This window comes from Ammodytes marinus (genome assembly GCF_949987685.1).
Source record: "Ammodytes marinus genome assembly, chromosome: 18".
NCBI lineage: Eukaryota > Metazoa > Chordata > Actinopteri > Uranoscopiformes > Ammodytidae > Ammodytes > Ammodytes marinus.
This window is the reverse complement of record NC_137222.1, coordinates 15,183,132-15,199,123: the sequence shown is the minus strand read 5'-3', so window position 1 is coordinate 15,199,123 and position 15,992 is coordinate 15,183,132. Positions and strand designations below refer to the sequence as shown.

The window sequence follows — 15,992 nt, the reverse complement described above, 5'->3', positions numbered from 1 at the left end:
GATAATATTATGAGAAATATAATTTCTCATAATTATTGTTCTAATGTTATTCTGAGGACAACTTAATTGAACTCAGCATATATTTTGATGCTACATGAATTGCTGATGCTCATATTAAGTCTTTTAAAAGGAATACATAGTTTAAGAAGATTGCCATGTTTTCCAATATCCTGCCAACACCATACACTTAGTGTGTGTGGGGCTCTATTACAAGTACATAAACAATCAGATGCTTTTTCAAAGGCCTACATATATATATTTTTTATTGTATTTATTTTTATTTTTTTTAAACACAATATATATATATTTTTAAATGGTGAATCTGGAAGTGGAAAAAAATAGCATGATGTCAGATACTGGGAGGAAATCAGGAATCAAATGACCTACCACAAAAAATAATGAAGAACATTCTGTGAAAGGGGAATGTATCCCAGAAAACAATTACCTCTTAGGGCCTTACAGCATATAAGCCATATCAAGAAATTGGCCAGCTATAGAGTCAGTGACAGGGCTACATGTCTGTTGGCACTGCAGCTAATTGGGTGAGACGCCTCATTAAGGTCCTGATAGACCGCGATTGGATTTCAGTTCTGATGCAGGTTTTCAGACAGGGATAGAGGGTAGGTATCGAAAAACTAGCAGCACTCGGGAGACTGGGCTGTCCACCAATCCATTTGTTTCAAGAAGTAAGTTGTGATAGTAATGCAGCACTGCCTTGTTTCAACATATTGAAACCTAATTGTTTACAATTCCGGAAAGTGGGGGAAATTGGAATAACCTCGCTGATAGAATGTTGCCCCTTAAAAGTCTTGTAGATGGAATAAGAGACTGGATGACGAGATTACACTTATTATTTTTTTTAAATACTGCTGTAAGAGGGCTGAATATGCCTTTTGACAATGCTCTCTAAATTCTCCACCTCTCACGCTTCGTTTCCATATTTTGGATTAAGGATACCTATAGTTTTAGCAAGGCAGGTCCCGGCTTATCAGCAACAGAGAAGCAGCTAATTTCAAGGTTGACTGTAAGTGCAGTGAACGCTTATACACCCTTATCCAATGTCTAAACGTTCGCCGCAAATGCAAAGAATTATACACGGGTGTGAGGTGGGTGACAGGAGGAGACAGATGGGAGAATAAGGGTTCTCCTTGCTGTGAAGGTCACCTGCCGGGGTGAAGTATTACCATTGCAATTACTGAATCTTGTATCTGCTTTGCTACATTTACTACGCAACAGAATTACGATAAGGTCATGACGAAAATAATAAATAGAACATCATTTTAAGATAAAACAAATCGTACAAAGACTATTGATAAATGATGTATGTTGTGAAGAGATATATGAATGACGTGTTTCTATAGGACGGTTAGGGGAATTTTAATATTGCATACTATACGAGGGATATATTTTTAAATGGATTCTAAATGCTTGTTAAACAACTTTTCCATTCCATTGTGCACACAGAGCTTGCTGGTATTCAATTGTTTTAGTTCTCCAAGTGATTTTAGTTCAATGGATTATAATTGCAGAGTTACGAACTTATGAATAATAATTATTTTTCGCTTGACTGATAAAACCCTTATTACAGCGGCTTCTCTTTTGGAAAATGTACTTACTGGATCTCATCTTCACAAGTATCCATGATGTGGTGTAACTCCTGAGCCACTTAGCAAAGCTTTATTAACCTATTACTCCATGTTAGAGTGTTCTACCAAGAATGAATCTGTGATGAAACTGTGCCTGTGCGGTTCACCATAACCATTCAAATTGATTAACTTGGGACCATGAGCACACATACCAAATGTCATTCCAATGTGATAGTTGTACTGCCAACTGTATCAAACGCATTCAAGTGTCCAAAAAACAAGTTTTGGTGTATGGTAAAGATTGATGTGATTCTTATGGACGGAGACACAAAAACACAGACAGACGGACAGACAGAGAGACAGGTTATGATACCTCTGCAAAGACTCTTCCTTCCTTCTGCAAGAAGTAATTCTTCTTAAACTCGTAATAGGTGTTGTACTGGTTCCAAGACTGCAGAAAGTCAAACCTGGAGTATAGAGAGAATACAGACACCCTATAAGAGCACTTATAAAGAGATGAGTCAGAGGATGATGGAGGGACTCTGCAGTATATAAAAGGGAAAGTTACTGATAAGAGCTTCCAAAAACCAGGACCTGATTTATTTTCTGCTTACCGTGGATCATTCTTGGCACGGACGCTGGTCTCAAACTTGAGCCCGTTCCTAGCGACGTACTCGGCCAGTTTGTCTATGACTGGCTGGATGTCAGGAGGCGGGGGAATGATGGCTGCTGGTGCTGCCTGTGTGGGCACTTGAGAAACGTCGGTTTTCAAACTGTTTTTGGAGGAAATTAAACGATATTAAAGAGGAAGAAATGTTTCAGCTATCATAACGTGTGCTCTGTTCTTTCCTGGGTCTAACTGCTCTTTCAAATTAGTATTTCATTATAAGTCAAGGATTTCTCTAACCCCTATGCCAGAGTATTTTTTTTAATGAAAGGTTAATAGTAATTGATTTTTGATATAGAGGTATTGGTATAGAAATACGAAAACCACATGTGAAGTCACTTAAGGAGAACATGTCATTACACAGGGATGTCCATACTTCCTACCTGGTTTCTTGTACAGCAGAGCTGGTGACCTGTACAGGGGCTGCAGCTGGTGGTGCCATGGCAACAGGTTCTGGAGGGGTGGGTGTGGTTGCCATATTAGGCAAAGTGCAAGTGGACGTAGGCGGAGCCATGACAGTTGAGGGCATGCTGTTATAGTAGGCGGTGGCATCTATGCCCGGGGGAGGCGGGGCCAAGCAGAACGTTCCATCAGGAAGCATGTAGTACCCATAGTACATTGCTGCAGAAATGCAATGGAGGAGAAAACCATTATATGAAAGTCCTCCCAGAAATGCCTCAATCGTGCCAGATAACAGACATTTACTGTTACTTCATGAGGACAAAAAACTGCACAATGTAATGCCATCCATACTAAACACCCAAGCAAGACATGAAAGCTTTGAGAGGTTCTTGAGACCGTCAATGTCGTTGATGCAGCTCCATGGCAACCTTGACGGCCATAATTCTATGGACTTTTATAATGTAGGGTGTTTTTTTTCTCATGTAAATTCTCTGTTCACTTAACCCATTGATGACGGCTGCTGCGCGATGCCACATTGTATCTCCTGCCTGATGCTGCGTTGCGCAGCATTGTTACTTTATCTAATTTTCATGGCGTGCGCAACATAGAATGCACCGTCATTGGTTCAAATACACATGCGGGGGGTTTTGTTGATTTTTTTAAGACCACGTGACCACCCAAAAAATGTGTGGTTTGCCGAAAATCACGCCAATCAAAAAATTAATAAATAAATAATAATAAAAAAAATACGACAGCTGTGTCGGCGATAGTGTATTACAGAACAGTTAGTGGCGTTTGGAGCGCAGAATCAAGGTCTACTATAGGCTACTGACGAAAATCACACAACACATTGCATCTATTTATTAACAATATTTATGAATTTAGGCTATATTTTGCTGCTCCAACTCAAATTCAGCCCAGCCAGGCGATAGTTAAGTTTCAGTTTCGTTTTCATACAGCCGTTTGGACCAGCTGATCGGCTCCCGACAGCAGGAGTCAGTCTGCATTCCAGTTGTACTGGGAAGTCGGATTTATGGTGCCAGTGATAACTGAACTAAATAATAAAATAAAGCTATCTTCTCCTTCCTATATCTGTCTATCTTTATCCCTCCACTGCACACTCAGTCACTACTATACATGCTAAAAGGAAGCAGGATTATAACCTCGTTTAGCACGTTATTTTAAAATATTTTATATTATTAGGCTATTATTTTTTTTTCTCCCCCATCTAATTTTGACTATTCTTTGAAAAATGTGTTGGTTTGTAAGCGCTAAGGGAGCATGTTTAAATAAAACCTGTGAACCTTAACTTTTAAATGTATTTTATTTCATGTTTCTATGTGCTACACAGGCTTAGATATTAAGGTTTTGGTAGACTTTACAATTCATACTATTTTTTCAGAAAACCCTCAGGCAGTAAGGACATGCATCCTAGATTGCCATAGTCATCAATGGGTTAAGAAACCTGGTTGAGAGAGAACCATTGTTTGTGAATGATCATGTTGACTCATTTCAACCTCGGTGAAGAGCATCAACGGGTCAATGGAAAAGCCATCTGCCACTGGAAATGGACATTTTCACAATCAAGCTTGTATAGTGAGAATATAAAAGACAAAAATGTCACATTTTGTGATCAGTCACTGTGTGGAAAATTACATCACAGGAAAAAATGGAAAGGCTGGACAAAGCTTAAGCCCTTTCTGACCGCCGCAACCGATCCAATAAACTTTTGAGGTACTCAGTTGAACTAGGAAGACCCTTGGTTTGTCACCTTTTTCTAAATGTAAATATGCGATAAATGTGCAAATTGTGAAAGTCTGTGAAAGTCAAAGTGAAGTCTGAATCAAACTGAGCTGGTTATGTGCAAGTGCTACTTAAATATGTCCTGTTTATTATATGGCTCTAAGGGCCTTCTGTATAGCTGGAGGGTGCTATAAAAGCTCAGTTTGTGTTGCAGTAGTTTTACGTCCTGTGTTTTTATCTGTATGCACTTTATGAAGTAAATCATTTAAATCATCAAAAAAAGAAAATATAAATCAAATGTCACCTCTGTGTAAAAGGGTCATCTCCCGTATCAATGGGTGTGTATTACAAAGACCCCTTTATTTAAAAGAAAGAGGGGAAAATGAAGGGGGGCAATAAAGGGACAGCGATACAAATAAATGGTGAGTGTCAAAGGGTCAACAGTTTGATATGAACACATTACTCACACAGCTGGTTGACTTTAATGGCATAGACCAATTTCTCTAGTCAGGAAAATGGAAAACCAAAGCGGGTGATTTTATTTACAAACCTGACACGTGTTACAGTTGAGATAAATACTCAAGACGCGTAAGTGGAAGGCCAACGAGAACATTTGGTTTTAATGGTTAGGCATATAGATAGATATATCAAGAAATATGTCTGACTTTAATTTTAAAGAAAGCTCGTGTTTTTGGAGCTGCTCTTGTTTGGTCTTTAGCATTAATTAAAAAAAACAATAAAAGGTGGTGTCAGCTTATTGCCAAAACCACTTTATGTCAAAACCAATTTCAGCGCACACACAATAAGGACAGGGAGTGGATGAGGAGATATTCAATGATTTTGACAAAAAGTGATTTTTACAACAAGCATTCTGCACTTATTTTCCACACACTCTATTAAAATCATAAGTGGCTAAAAAAATATGCTCAAAATACATGAAAAGGTCAAGTAAAGCTACACAGGATGGGCAACAAAAACCTTTTTTTTAAGCAACAATGAATATGAACAGCATTAAGCAGTTTGGTCATCCACAACCAATTTACTAACATTAACAGCCTTGTTCCTGCAGCAAAGACCAGGTCAAAGGACACCCATCCACAAGTGTTGCCAGGGATGAATAAATTGCAGTAATGGACGAGTAAACACGCACAGGTCAGAAAGGTCCAATGAGTGGGTTTATTTAAGCGACTTTTATCAAGGCAGGATAAAAACATGCATGAAAGAAATGACTTAAGCAGCAGTGAGTGATGAATAAAGTGGAGTGGGTGTGTGCGTGGCTGTGACTCATCAGTGCTATGGCCTTGCACACAGTATGTACAGAATCCAGGTATTGTTTCCAAGTGGATATAAGAGCTTGGTTTTATTTCATTCATTCTAAAATTGTTTCTGTCGTTCAGTTTCAAAAAATGTCAACCTGTCAGAGATGTGCTGAGATGTGTGTTGCTCGTGTTATCAAACCATCTGTTAGGCCCAATCGAAATTTTGCACACACCAAGGACAAAACTCTATTTAAAGTCCGATCCGACTTGAAAGGAGTTGCTTGAGGTCAGGTCCTCTGATATTCAGGAGGTCTAGTGTGCCCTGAAACACCTCACAGCTCAATACTACTTTGCTGAATTGGAAATGCCTTCACATCAATTATAGACTATGTTCAGCAGTAAGTATTGGGGAGCTGTATTGAACCAGCAGTAGCAGAACACTAAAGGCAATAAAATCGTGCAAAAGAAGGAATTAAATACCCGTTTTCGGTCGTCAACAGTACTATAAGAAAATATGCTATTTTAATACCTGTGAAGTAGGGCAGGGAGGTTTTCAGTTTTTATTGTTTTTGAAATCATTTCTGTGGTAAGTCGGAGACAAACAAGAGCAACCCTGCATGACCGAGAACGCAAACAGAAGGACATTAAAAAGAGGGAACATCATAAAGTAAGCAAGGCCCCCCACATGTGATGAAAACAACAGGAGTTTTCATACATTTCAGATGCTTTTTCTTTTGTTCTCAAAAGGGAAGAGTGAACTAAAACTCTTGACTTACGGTCAGCACTGTACTGCGCTGGTGGTGCGCTGGGCGGGGCTGGCTCTGGCACTTCCTCTGGTTTGGGTTCTTCTGGTGGTGCTATTGCTGCTGTGCCATTTCTCTCCAGTTTGGTTCTTCGTACAAGTTCTGCCAGAGGATGATCTGGGTCCATTACTTGCAGAGGCTGCAGGGAGAATAAGGAATCATTTGGTGAAAAAGAGTCTCATCCCACCATTTTCGTAAGGAGTGGTGAAGTCATTGAGATCACACCGTATACACATTAAAAGGGCAGAGAACCATTTAACAGTAATAGTGTTAAGTATGTAAGGGTTAAACGCGTAAAATATGAATCATTTGTAGAACATTTGAGAGGCTGATTTGAAAAGGAAATGCGTCTTGATGGGAGGAAACTTTTAGACAGCTTGACACAGAAAGGAGCTCATTATGTTTTACTTAAAAATACAATTCTTTCAGGCTTGCGGCTCTGTCAAAGAGTAATGGCTGTCCTAGAGAGGCACATGAAAGTGCTAACAGAAAACTGTAACAGTGTGAAGACAAGGAAACAGAATAGGACTTATCAGTGAGACTGCCGTAACAGACAGGGACAGGACTAGCGGGATGTACCGGTAAACGGAATACACATGGCAGGCATTAGTCCGTAAAGTATGTACTAGTATGTAATAGATGTAATGTAAAGTAGCAACAGCATCAAGTGGCCAACATTGGATTTACATTACCTTTACAAGCTCCTCCAGGCGAGAGCACCTTTTAGGGGCAAACAGGCTGGGGTGGAGGTAATTGCCATCCCCATCGTCGTCTGAATCATCCGAGTTGGAGTCTAAAGCAATAAAGTGAGAGAAAAAGAAACAACACTAACTATGTGTATGAACAGATGTTAACTATTGCAGAATCATAATGTTTCTTACCGTATTCTTCTGGTCAGTTTTTGTTGCACATGTATTAGAGATCTGATATTTCTGCATTGATTAAAGTACACATGACACTTCTTTATTTTTTGGCGAATGCAATGTCCGTGTGTGTGTGAGGACATTAACATCGATTGATTTCCGATGGCCGCTGTATAATCACTCACCCTGCGACTGCTCTTTCTTGCTGGCGGAGACCATGTTGTATCGACCTTCTTTCATGGCACGCAGGATGTGTTTGTAATAAGGGTTCAAGTAATGGTCAAAACTAAGGAAGTCAAACTGGGAGTTGCTGGACTGTTTGGTTTTGAGGACTATCTCAAACTGAGCCCCCTGCTGACTGACAAAGTTGGCCGTCCTCTCGATGATGTTATTGGTCTTGATGGTTGCCGGCTACAAAAAAAAAAAAGTAAGGAAAGAAAGAAAGAAATTAACATTTATGTTTTAAACTGAAAAGATGTGTGCACACAGATAGTGAATGTAGTTCACTCAGTGTGCAGAAAGAGATAGGGAATATTTGTTAAGGTTTGAAACACTTTTGAAGCTGGAGCCAAAATGGTGAATCATAACCATCGGATAAGTGTGAGCGAACCTGACATCTGCACATAACATCAAGATGCAATGCTCTGTTTATGAACGGCTCCTTCTCGTACCAAGGACAAAAGCCAGTTTGTCTCCGAAGCATTCTTATGTTCATTGTGAAGACATTAATTCTTAAAATACACATGGGGTGAAAATCAGTGGAACAAGGAATGGTCCATTATTCATTCATTATTGTTCCCCTTGTGTGCTTTCAATGATTAATCACTGTCATTTGCTAGGGGGAGTTTGGAGAAATGCAGCAATTTCCAAAAGAACACACATATCTTAAAAAGATGTCCAACACTAGCAGACCATTATTGTGTTCTGAGCTGCCAAGGACTTCCTGACATACAAGGGCCTTTTCACACTGACATTTAAGAGCTTATCCATTAGGGAAAAGGGAATGTGTAATACTTGTTTTACATGAATGTGATAAACACAGGAAAACAAACTAACTCATAACTTCAGAGTCATCTTTTGCCCTGACACCTTGAAGTGCATGCAAAATGAACTGTTACATCCCTTCCTATCTGATCCAATACCCTTGTTTCATATCGTTCCTCTCTTTTCCACATATTGTATTTTCTGACCACTGTCTGCCATTTCAATTATTTATATTTTTCATTAGCATTTGGATCCTGGAAAGTGAGCTGACCCTTTGACATACATCAAAAATAGACACAGCAGTCCCCTTGTTCTCTGCCTATGCTGCCTGCCACTCTCTGCCTGTAACTATCAAATAAAAATGACAAAACAAATTAAGAAAAATAATTAGAAATGCACTACACCGAAAAGTAGTAAGAGATAAGGCTATTCCTTATACATCTAGGGTGTAGAAACCAATCGTATATGCACATCACGTAGTTGAGCTATGTTGTGCTTTGTATATATGCATGCGGTGTGTTTTTCTCATGCATAAGAAAGCGGCAGCTGGAGGGGTTCGTTGAGGTTTCTGCTTTGTGGACTGACCTGATCCTGAGGGAAGACTGGCTCACACAAAAGCAACAGAAAGAACTAAGCATTCAAAATGGTTCAGTCTATTACTTGTTGCCTGTTGTTATCATTGAATGTCATGTTAATGTGAAGCATTACCTATTTGTATATACAAACCTGTCACTTTAAGGGTAAAGAAGAATAGGTGACATTTTAAAATGGAAATGCTTGAATGGCTATGAATTAGATTGTCATGTAATAACTTAATTAATCATGAGTTGGATCTTGAGGGCTTACCCCTGTTAAGCATTTACTCTGTACACTCAACCATTCTACAGTTACGGGCATTCCACAAAACAATTCAAATCACACTAAACTATTTAATAAAGGAATTATAAAATGTAAGCAAAACAATTGTCTCTTTCCAGCTTCTCAAATGTGAATACTTGGTAGTGTGTCTTATGGTATTCCAACCTGCAAACTGAAATGTCTTACACCAGAGTTTTGAATAGAGAAGGACTTGAGTTTGTAAGTAAAAGTATGAGTAAGCCTTAATAGTTGCTTTGGGACTGGTCACATAACCTTTGCCAATGTAATAGTAGTCTACAGATTGTCCCTGTTATTGTGTAAAGCCACTGTACCATATGCATCTTTGTATGTGTTGTATTTAGATAACTGTGGTTTAAGAGGGTATCAGGGTATCAACATCAGTAAAAGACAGCTGGATATTTTATGCTGCTCACCAGTTCCACATCAGGGGGGATGGTGAGCCCCGGGGGAGCGATGAACGGTTCCTCACTCTCCTCCGGCTCTGCATCTTCTGCACATGGAAACGAGATATTAAAGACAGAAATAAATGAGTTTGGAACACAATTTGAATATACCCTGCTGGATCTACACCCAGTTGAGCAGTAACCTTAGATACATTTGTTCCTTAAAAATGTTAAAGGTGGGTGGGCCACATCATTCCCTCCACAAATATATCATGGTAAAATACTAGACCCCTAAGTCCTCTACGCTGCTGTACCTTCATCTGCACTTAATACAAATGTACAGGTTCAGGTGGAAACTAGATTAACTTTTAATGTACTGCGGGGAGTCTGCACAGTAACGAGGGAGACGAGCCACTTAATTTAAGACACTGCATTTATTGGGATAAAACGGCCTTCCTATTTCCATTCATACATATTTCACTTTGCACTTGGCTTGATGTGTAAGCTGTGCCGAGGGTACAGTTTTGAAAATAGTGCCTTAAAGCCTCACTGTGTCCATGTCTTTATTCTATCTCAAGTCCAATTCGGTGTTGGCCTTCGAAACAGTTTACCTACATTTTGAAAGAAGACTATTATGCTATTAATGTCTTGCTCTTACCACAATGGCTGACCAGCTTGTATTTGCTGCCTTTTCTGAAGTTTCATATAATGTAAAACTCAATGGTTAATACAATTGAACACATAGAGAGAGCGAAATGTATGTACTCTCTCTTTTTAGAGGGCAGTCCAGCATTGTTCCCATTCACCCTGCGAACAAGAAACAAACTGTTTGTCTATTCAACACTACGGCCGCACATTGACTATGACAGTCAATAGTCCCAAATATGATTTATTTCATATAATGCACATTCAGATCATGTTCCCAATTTTTGACCGGTTACTAAATGACTGGCTAAAGATTAGTGTGGGGTATAATAACAGGAAGGTTAACAATAAGACAATAGATTTTTTCATTGACAACACAGATAACAAATTATCCTGCAATTAACCTTCTGGCTGGTTTGGCTTTGTCACTCATGAGCTAATCATGGTGACAATGACTTAATGACTTGATAAATATTGTGATTATGTTTCACTGTGTTTAATTACTAAGCCTAAACAGTAGTGTCTCTTGAGGCTATGATTCCATATTGTCCTTACATTTAAAAAGAGGAGGGAAAAAACCTGACAACAAATAAAAACTGTAAGTCGAAAAAAAAAGTCAGCGATTTACTTGAATTCCCTTCGGTTCAAAATGTACTGACCTGTACACCATGATGACCCTTATTGACTTCTTCCCAGATGTACAATTCTGTTGGTATCTGATACTTTGGTATATGCATTCATACCCTGGAACTAGCTCTACAATCTCCCCAGAGACAGGCCTCTTGCCTGCTGAAGTGTAAGGGCACTGGCTGCGACAAAGTGCCTCTGGCAAACTCTACATCAAATATTTAAAGTTGCAAGAGTGACTGAATGTGAGTGTGTATGTCTGTGTGTGTGTGTGTGTGTGTATGTTTGTGTGTGTGAATGTTTGTGGGTGTGTGTGTATGTTTGTGGGTGTGAGTGTGTGTCGGTGTCAGGTAGTACTAGTCGGTTAGATATGGATGCATGACAACCAAAGTTGAAGCTGGTGTTCACAGGTGATTAGCATCACATAAAAAAAGAGAAACTGATTCCACTCTTGGTTAAAAAATGTTGCAAAAATCTATAACTCTATGGCCTAAATTTGGGAGTTGTTACAAACACTCATAATACACATTTTAGTTATTGTGTTAAAATTAGGGAATATCAATTTAAATATAACATTTTAAAACATATTTGACATGTTCTAATGGTGCTCTGCAGCCAGAAATTCAACACTATCAACCCCCTGGAGGGTTGTGTTTTCTGCAGATGGCCACATGGATTGAAAATTGAAAAAAAAAATGGATTAGAAAGAGTGGCTGTGTTCTTCACAGCAGACTGCAGCCATTGGTTCAGCCAAACTTTCAATCTCACATACAAGATCCAACATTTCAAAGCAATATAATGGTATTACTTTGAATTACCATTAGTTCATAAGGTCATGCTTTAGCCTTCACTGCAAACTGTTCCTATACAAACTGAGTGTGAGTTTGTGAGTATATCCAAATGACCAACACAATACTAACTCCATAGTAACAAACTATCTGCCTCATTTGGCAAGTTTGTGAGTGATGTGAGTTCTCACCTAGTTCTCTGTTCCCCTCTTCCTCGGTGGGCTGGGAGGGGTCATAGTAGTCTGCACTGTATTTGAAGGCCACTGCAGTGTAGGTGCCTTCATCAGCCAGAGCCTCACTCAGACGTTTGTACTCCTCCTCTGTGAGAAAAAGAAGGAAAATTCAATACAGAATCAATGATAATTTTAAAATTAGGGTTTATACATCTATAATGACCAAAGATTGTATTGGCATTTATATAGTTGGACTTAGACACTCTAATGATAAATGATGATAGTAACCATAAAATTGTGTTATAGATGCCATTCATATTATTCAAGTGCCTGTGATTGAGAGCTTCTACTCCAAATGGCGGTATAAGCACACTGATCAATATAAAAGACAGACAGGGAACTTACATACTGCCTCCTAAAGACATATATACATGGCTACTTGGCCTCGGAGACCAACCATATTCTATTGAAATGCATGGTGACTATATCTTTATTAAAGAAGCAAGGGCAAAATTCCCACTAAAACGATCAATTTTTCTAATGCTTTCCGGCTGTCCCCTCAGTGGACAGATGGGTAACAGCCTGAGTGAATGGGGTTAGGCCTCCAAATTCAAGGGCAAACCAGCCTGGGGGGATGAACCGGCTGCAGTGAGTGTGTAAGTGCGTGTGTGATACAGTCATTAGTCGACTCATTCTGTCCTGCCAGTTTGGGCATAACACTCCATATTTCACTTAAACCTGTGGCTTATTAATTAAATTACAGTCATTTAGTCTGTCTTTCAGAGGGGTGCTTTGTCATCAAAACAGCCCGTTTCGCTATAATGTAAAACGACTGAAATGCAACTATCCTGGAGTCTAAAGTGATTTCCATAGAAATGGCAGCTCTTGGGGCTTAGTGTCAAAGTTGGTCCTTTTTAATGAGTCGGAGAGCTGAACAAGACCGCTCTGTTTAAAGTTTGTCCTGGAATATCACGATTTTGTTAAGATTTTTTTTTGCTAGATTTAAAGGTTGTCACTTTTCTATTTGTACAGACAGGCCTGTCATATAAGCCTGTCTGTCTGCCATATAACCCTGTCTGTAATATGTATAAGTCTGTGGGAGAAGTGTTAAAAGAGAAAAGAGGCCTGAGATACAACATTTTGTGGACACTAATTTAAACATTGAATGCACGAGAAAAGAGAAGATTTTAACTATTTACACACCGGGTCACAAGTTTTGGGAGCAATTTCAGTAGAGAGCGGCGATGCTGCTTTGCCATGTGTGTATCGTTGGTGATTAGTTATGGCTTGCCATGCAACCTTGGCTATCACTAAATAAATGTGCCTTGGTGACAGCTGTCGGCAAGGATCAGTATATGCCAGCATTACAATGGATGGCACTGCTGCCGACAGGATCGAGTTATCGAGCTATGTAAGTGTAAGTGTTTCAACGTTGTGCAAGTTGGAAAGTAGCAACATATGCCAACATTTTCTATCATGTGCTCCTGAAACTTGACTCAGATAGTTCGCAGCAATAAACAAATCTTTTAAGTCACATTCTTGGAGGTTATGTTGTAACCAGAAATCCCTAACCTTAGTTTATTTGAATGGTTATTAAAGAATAAGAATGAATACTAATTAAAAAAAGTATATGTAGTCAGATTATGGGTCAGGATAAAGGAATCATTACACCATCACGTCAGAAGATAAAGACGGTAAAAATCTCTTATAGAATTGCTTTATCGTCTGCTGGCTAACCGTTTTCCAAAAGAGTTGTGCGAATGCCAATGAATCATTCAAGAAATGAATTCACAATGAGCTAGCCTTATTTGTGCATTAAAACCTGTTTTGCCTCCAATTTCCCCAGCGTGCCCACCTTGTCTAGCCTCCTCTTCCAGCAGGTCACTGTGCAGAGCCAGGTACCTCTCCTCATCGCAAAGTGCCTCGATCCTGTCCTCCTCCTCTGACAGCTGGTAGGATGTGTTCCATGACCCGCTGTCATACTCTGAGAGGTCATGTAAGTGACCGCGCCCATCGTATCTGTTGAATGATAACAAGGATTAGAGAGAGGGATGTGGACATAGTGTTGTTTTTTATACAATATGGACCTACTTACCAAGGGAGGGGGACCTAAAAACCCAAACAAAAATGTTTTACCAGCTCTCTCTAAGTCTTTCAAGAGGGAGTATATTTTTAAAATACTTGTTCTCAAAAACACAATAATGCCCTCGTTAAGTCCTTGGGGTCAAATTTCGATAGTGCTCTTAAGATACCTAGCAAGCTTTCTGCTGCTATTTCCTTCCTTGATAAGTCTTACAAAGCAACAACCCTACATCAGAAGAAAACAAAAACAAAAAAAAACAAAAAAAGCAAAGCAACTCTTTCTTACCTTACAGGGTTTAATTCTCCCCCTGTAACACTCACCATTACTTCTACATCTGCAAAGAGAGTTACATTCACACAAACCCGAGTACATAAATACCTATCCGCAAGAACCCAAATGGACGACATTTTCCAGGGTTCGTCCCTCTACGCCACCTCTCTGTTGCAGTTTCTTCACGAAGACAAAGAAACGGGGTGCTGTGGTTGGCGTCAGGGTTTGGCAGGACCCCTTAGCCTACCTTGCTGCGGAAAGAACTGGGTTACGTGATAAAGACACACATACAAAGGCTGTACAAATGAAACACAAGTTTGGTCACTGCAGATCAAGGTGATTCAGAATAACTGCACACTTTTGAGGGAAGCGTAATGCGTTGACGTTTTCTTCATGGAGGTGGCAGTTAAACATTACTCAATCGTCTGCATCAACATTTTGTAGAAAGGCTTGAAGCACCTTTTAAGCCTTACGTTTATTAGTCGAAAACCCTACTGTTTGTCACTGACGTTGTGGCCTATTTTGAATCACCTAAACTGCGGTAACTTTAGTCTTGGTTAGAATTTGCTCTGGCCTTGTTTGATATCAGTCAATTTAAAAAAGGAGAAAAGAAAGCATGAAACATGTTCCGTGCCAAACTCAATTTTGTCTGCAATCTTATTTAATTTTACCTATCTCAAGTATTTCTGGAGTAAAAGTTTCCAGAGGAAATTCTTCCAACATGTGAAGATGCAAAGCCCACCTAAAAACCCAATCTTGTCTTTTAGTTTGACTATGTAGTACACCACATTACAAAGTTGAGGAGGTACAACAGCAACAACTAATCAGGTTAAGCTCGTGTGTCAAATATATTGTATTTCATGAGGGTTCAGCATTATGGCTATTGTTAGCAAACACTGGGGAAGGATCTGCATCTTCGCATGCTATTCTAGAAACTTCAGATAGCTTTTGTAGTCAGTTCAGGACATCCGAAAAACCAGTTATCAAGACAAGAAATACAACAATCGTCGTCAGTTGCAGGTATTCCCAAGCTTCTGCAAGACACACTCCCAAGAGGTCCCCTTGAAACAGGCTAACGGACAGGATAGATGGTTAGCACAATGTTTCGGTCTACGTTTTGTTCAACCGACCTATCAATCATGATGCTCTTGTCCCCCATCCATGGAATAAGATGTTTTCCATGATCGTGGTAAAGAGCCCTTTCGTCGTCCGGGTACAGTTTGCAGGCATAGCCGAACACCAAGAGGTCGGCGTATTTATCACTGTCACTCACGTCCTTCTTCACCGTTTTGTTATTGTGGCCTTTCTTCGCCGCCCCGCGACGATACATCTCCCAATATCTCTCAGAAACAGATTAAGTGGCGAGGCAGAAGACTAAAGAAGGCACAGCGATGGTTTTCTGTGAACCAAATAGCTTGCAGGTGGTCCAAATGTTACAATAATCCGTGATGTTGTACTCAAAACAAAATACTACGTGCGTTCAGACGCCATATTGGAAACCAAGTAAGTGCAGCTGTTTTTCCGGTCCGCACATACGACAATTTGACTTCAGTCTTAAAAGGACTAAACAGGCGAAACATATACACAAAATGTATTCTATTGTTCTATTTTGAATTAAATAAATATATGCGTAATAATGTCGTCGACACGTATTTGTAACTACTTCGCATAACAGTAACTTTTCACGTATGTCGAAAGTGCTGGAGGTGAACGGACTTACCAGTTACACTGTGCTGTTACAGCAGAACTGAACTGATCGACTAACTAATATTTCAATAAATGTAAGGCTACATTTCAAGGGTCATTAGGTAGCCAATGTCTAGACATCAATGCAGTG

General features: G+C 39.6%; 1 protein-coding gene across 2 annotated transcripts in view; it reads right to left on the bottom strand.

The window, feature by feature from the left end:
• Positions 1-15,641, bottom strand: part of sfswap (splicing factor SWAP) — a 48,609-nt gene extending 32,968 nt beyond the window's left edge. The window contains exons 1-10 of one of the 2 annotated variants that reach the window (XM_080046315.1): positions 15,286-15,641; positions 13,658-13,821; positions 11,821-11,949; positions 9,600-9,676; positions 7,509-7,734; positions 7,153-7,253; positions 6,434-6,599; positions 2,637-2,874; positions 2,201-2,359; positions 1,960-2,053 (exon numbers count right to left, since the gene is read on the bottom strand). In XM_080046315.1, coding sequence (XP_079902441.1) covers positions 1,960-2,053; positions 2,201-2,359; positions 2,637-2,874; positions 6,434-6,599; positions 7,153-7,253; positions 7,509-7,734; positions 9,600-9,676; positions 11,821-11,949; positions 13,658-13,821; positions 15,286-15,485 — 1,554 coding nt within the window. In that variant the 5' untranslated portion in view covers positions 15,486-15,641. Of the gene's footprint in view, positions 1-1,959; positions 2,054-2,200; positions 2,360-2,636; positions 2,875-6,433; positions 6,600-7,152; positions 7,254-7,508; positions 7,735-9,599; positions 9,677-11,820; positions 11,950-13,657; positions 13,822-14,263 lie in introns of both variants that reach the window. The other variant, XM_080046316.1, reaches the window with a different exon arrangement.
• Positions 15,642-15,992: the final 351 nt, after the last annotated feature.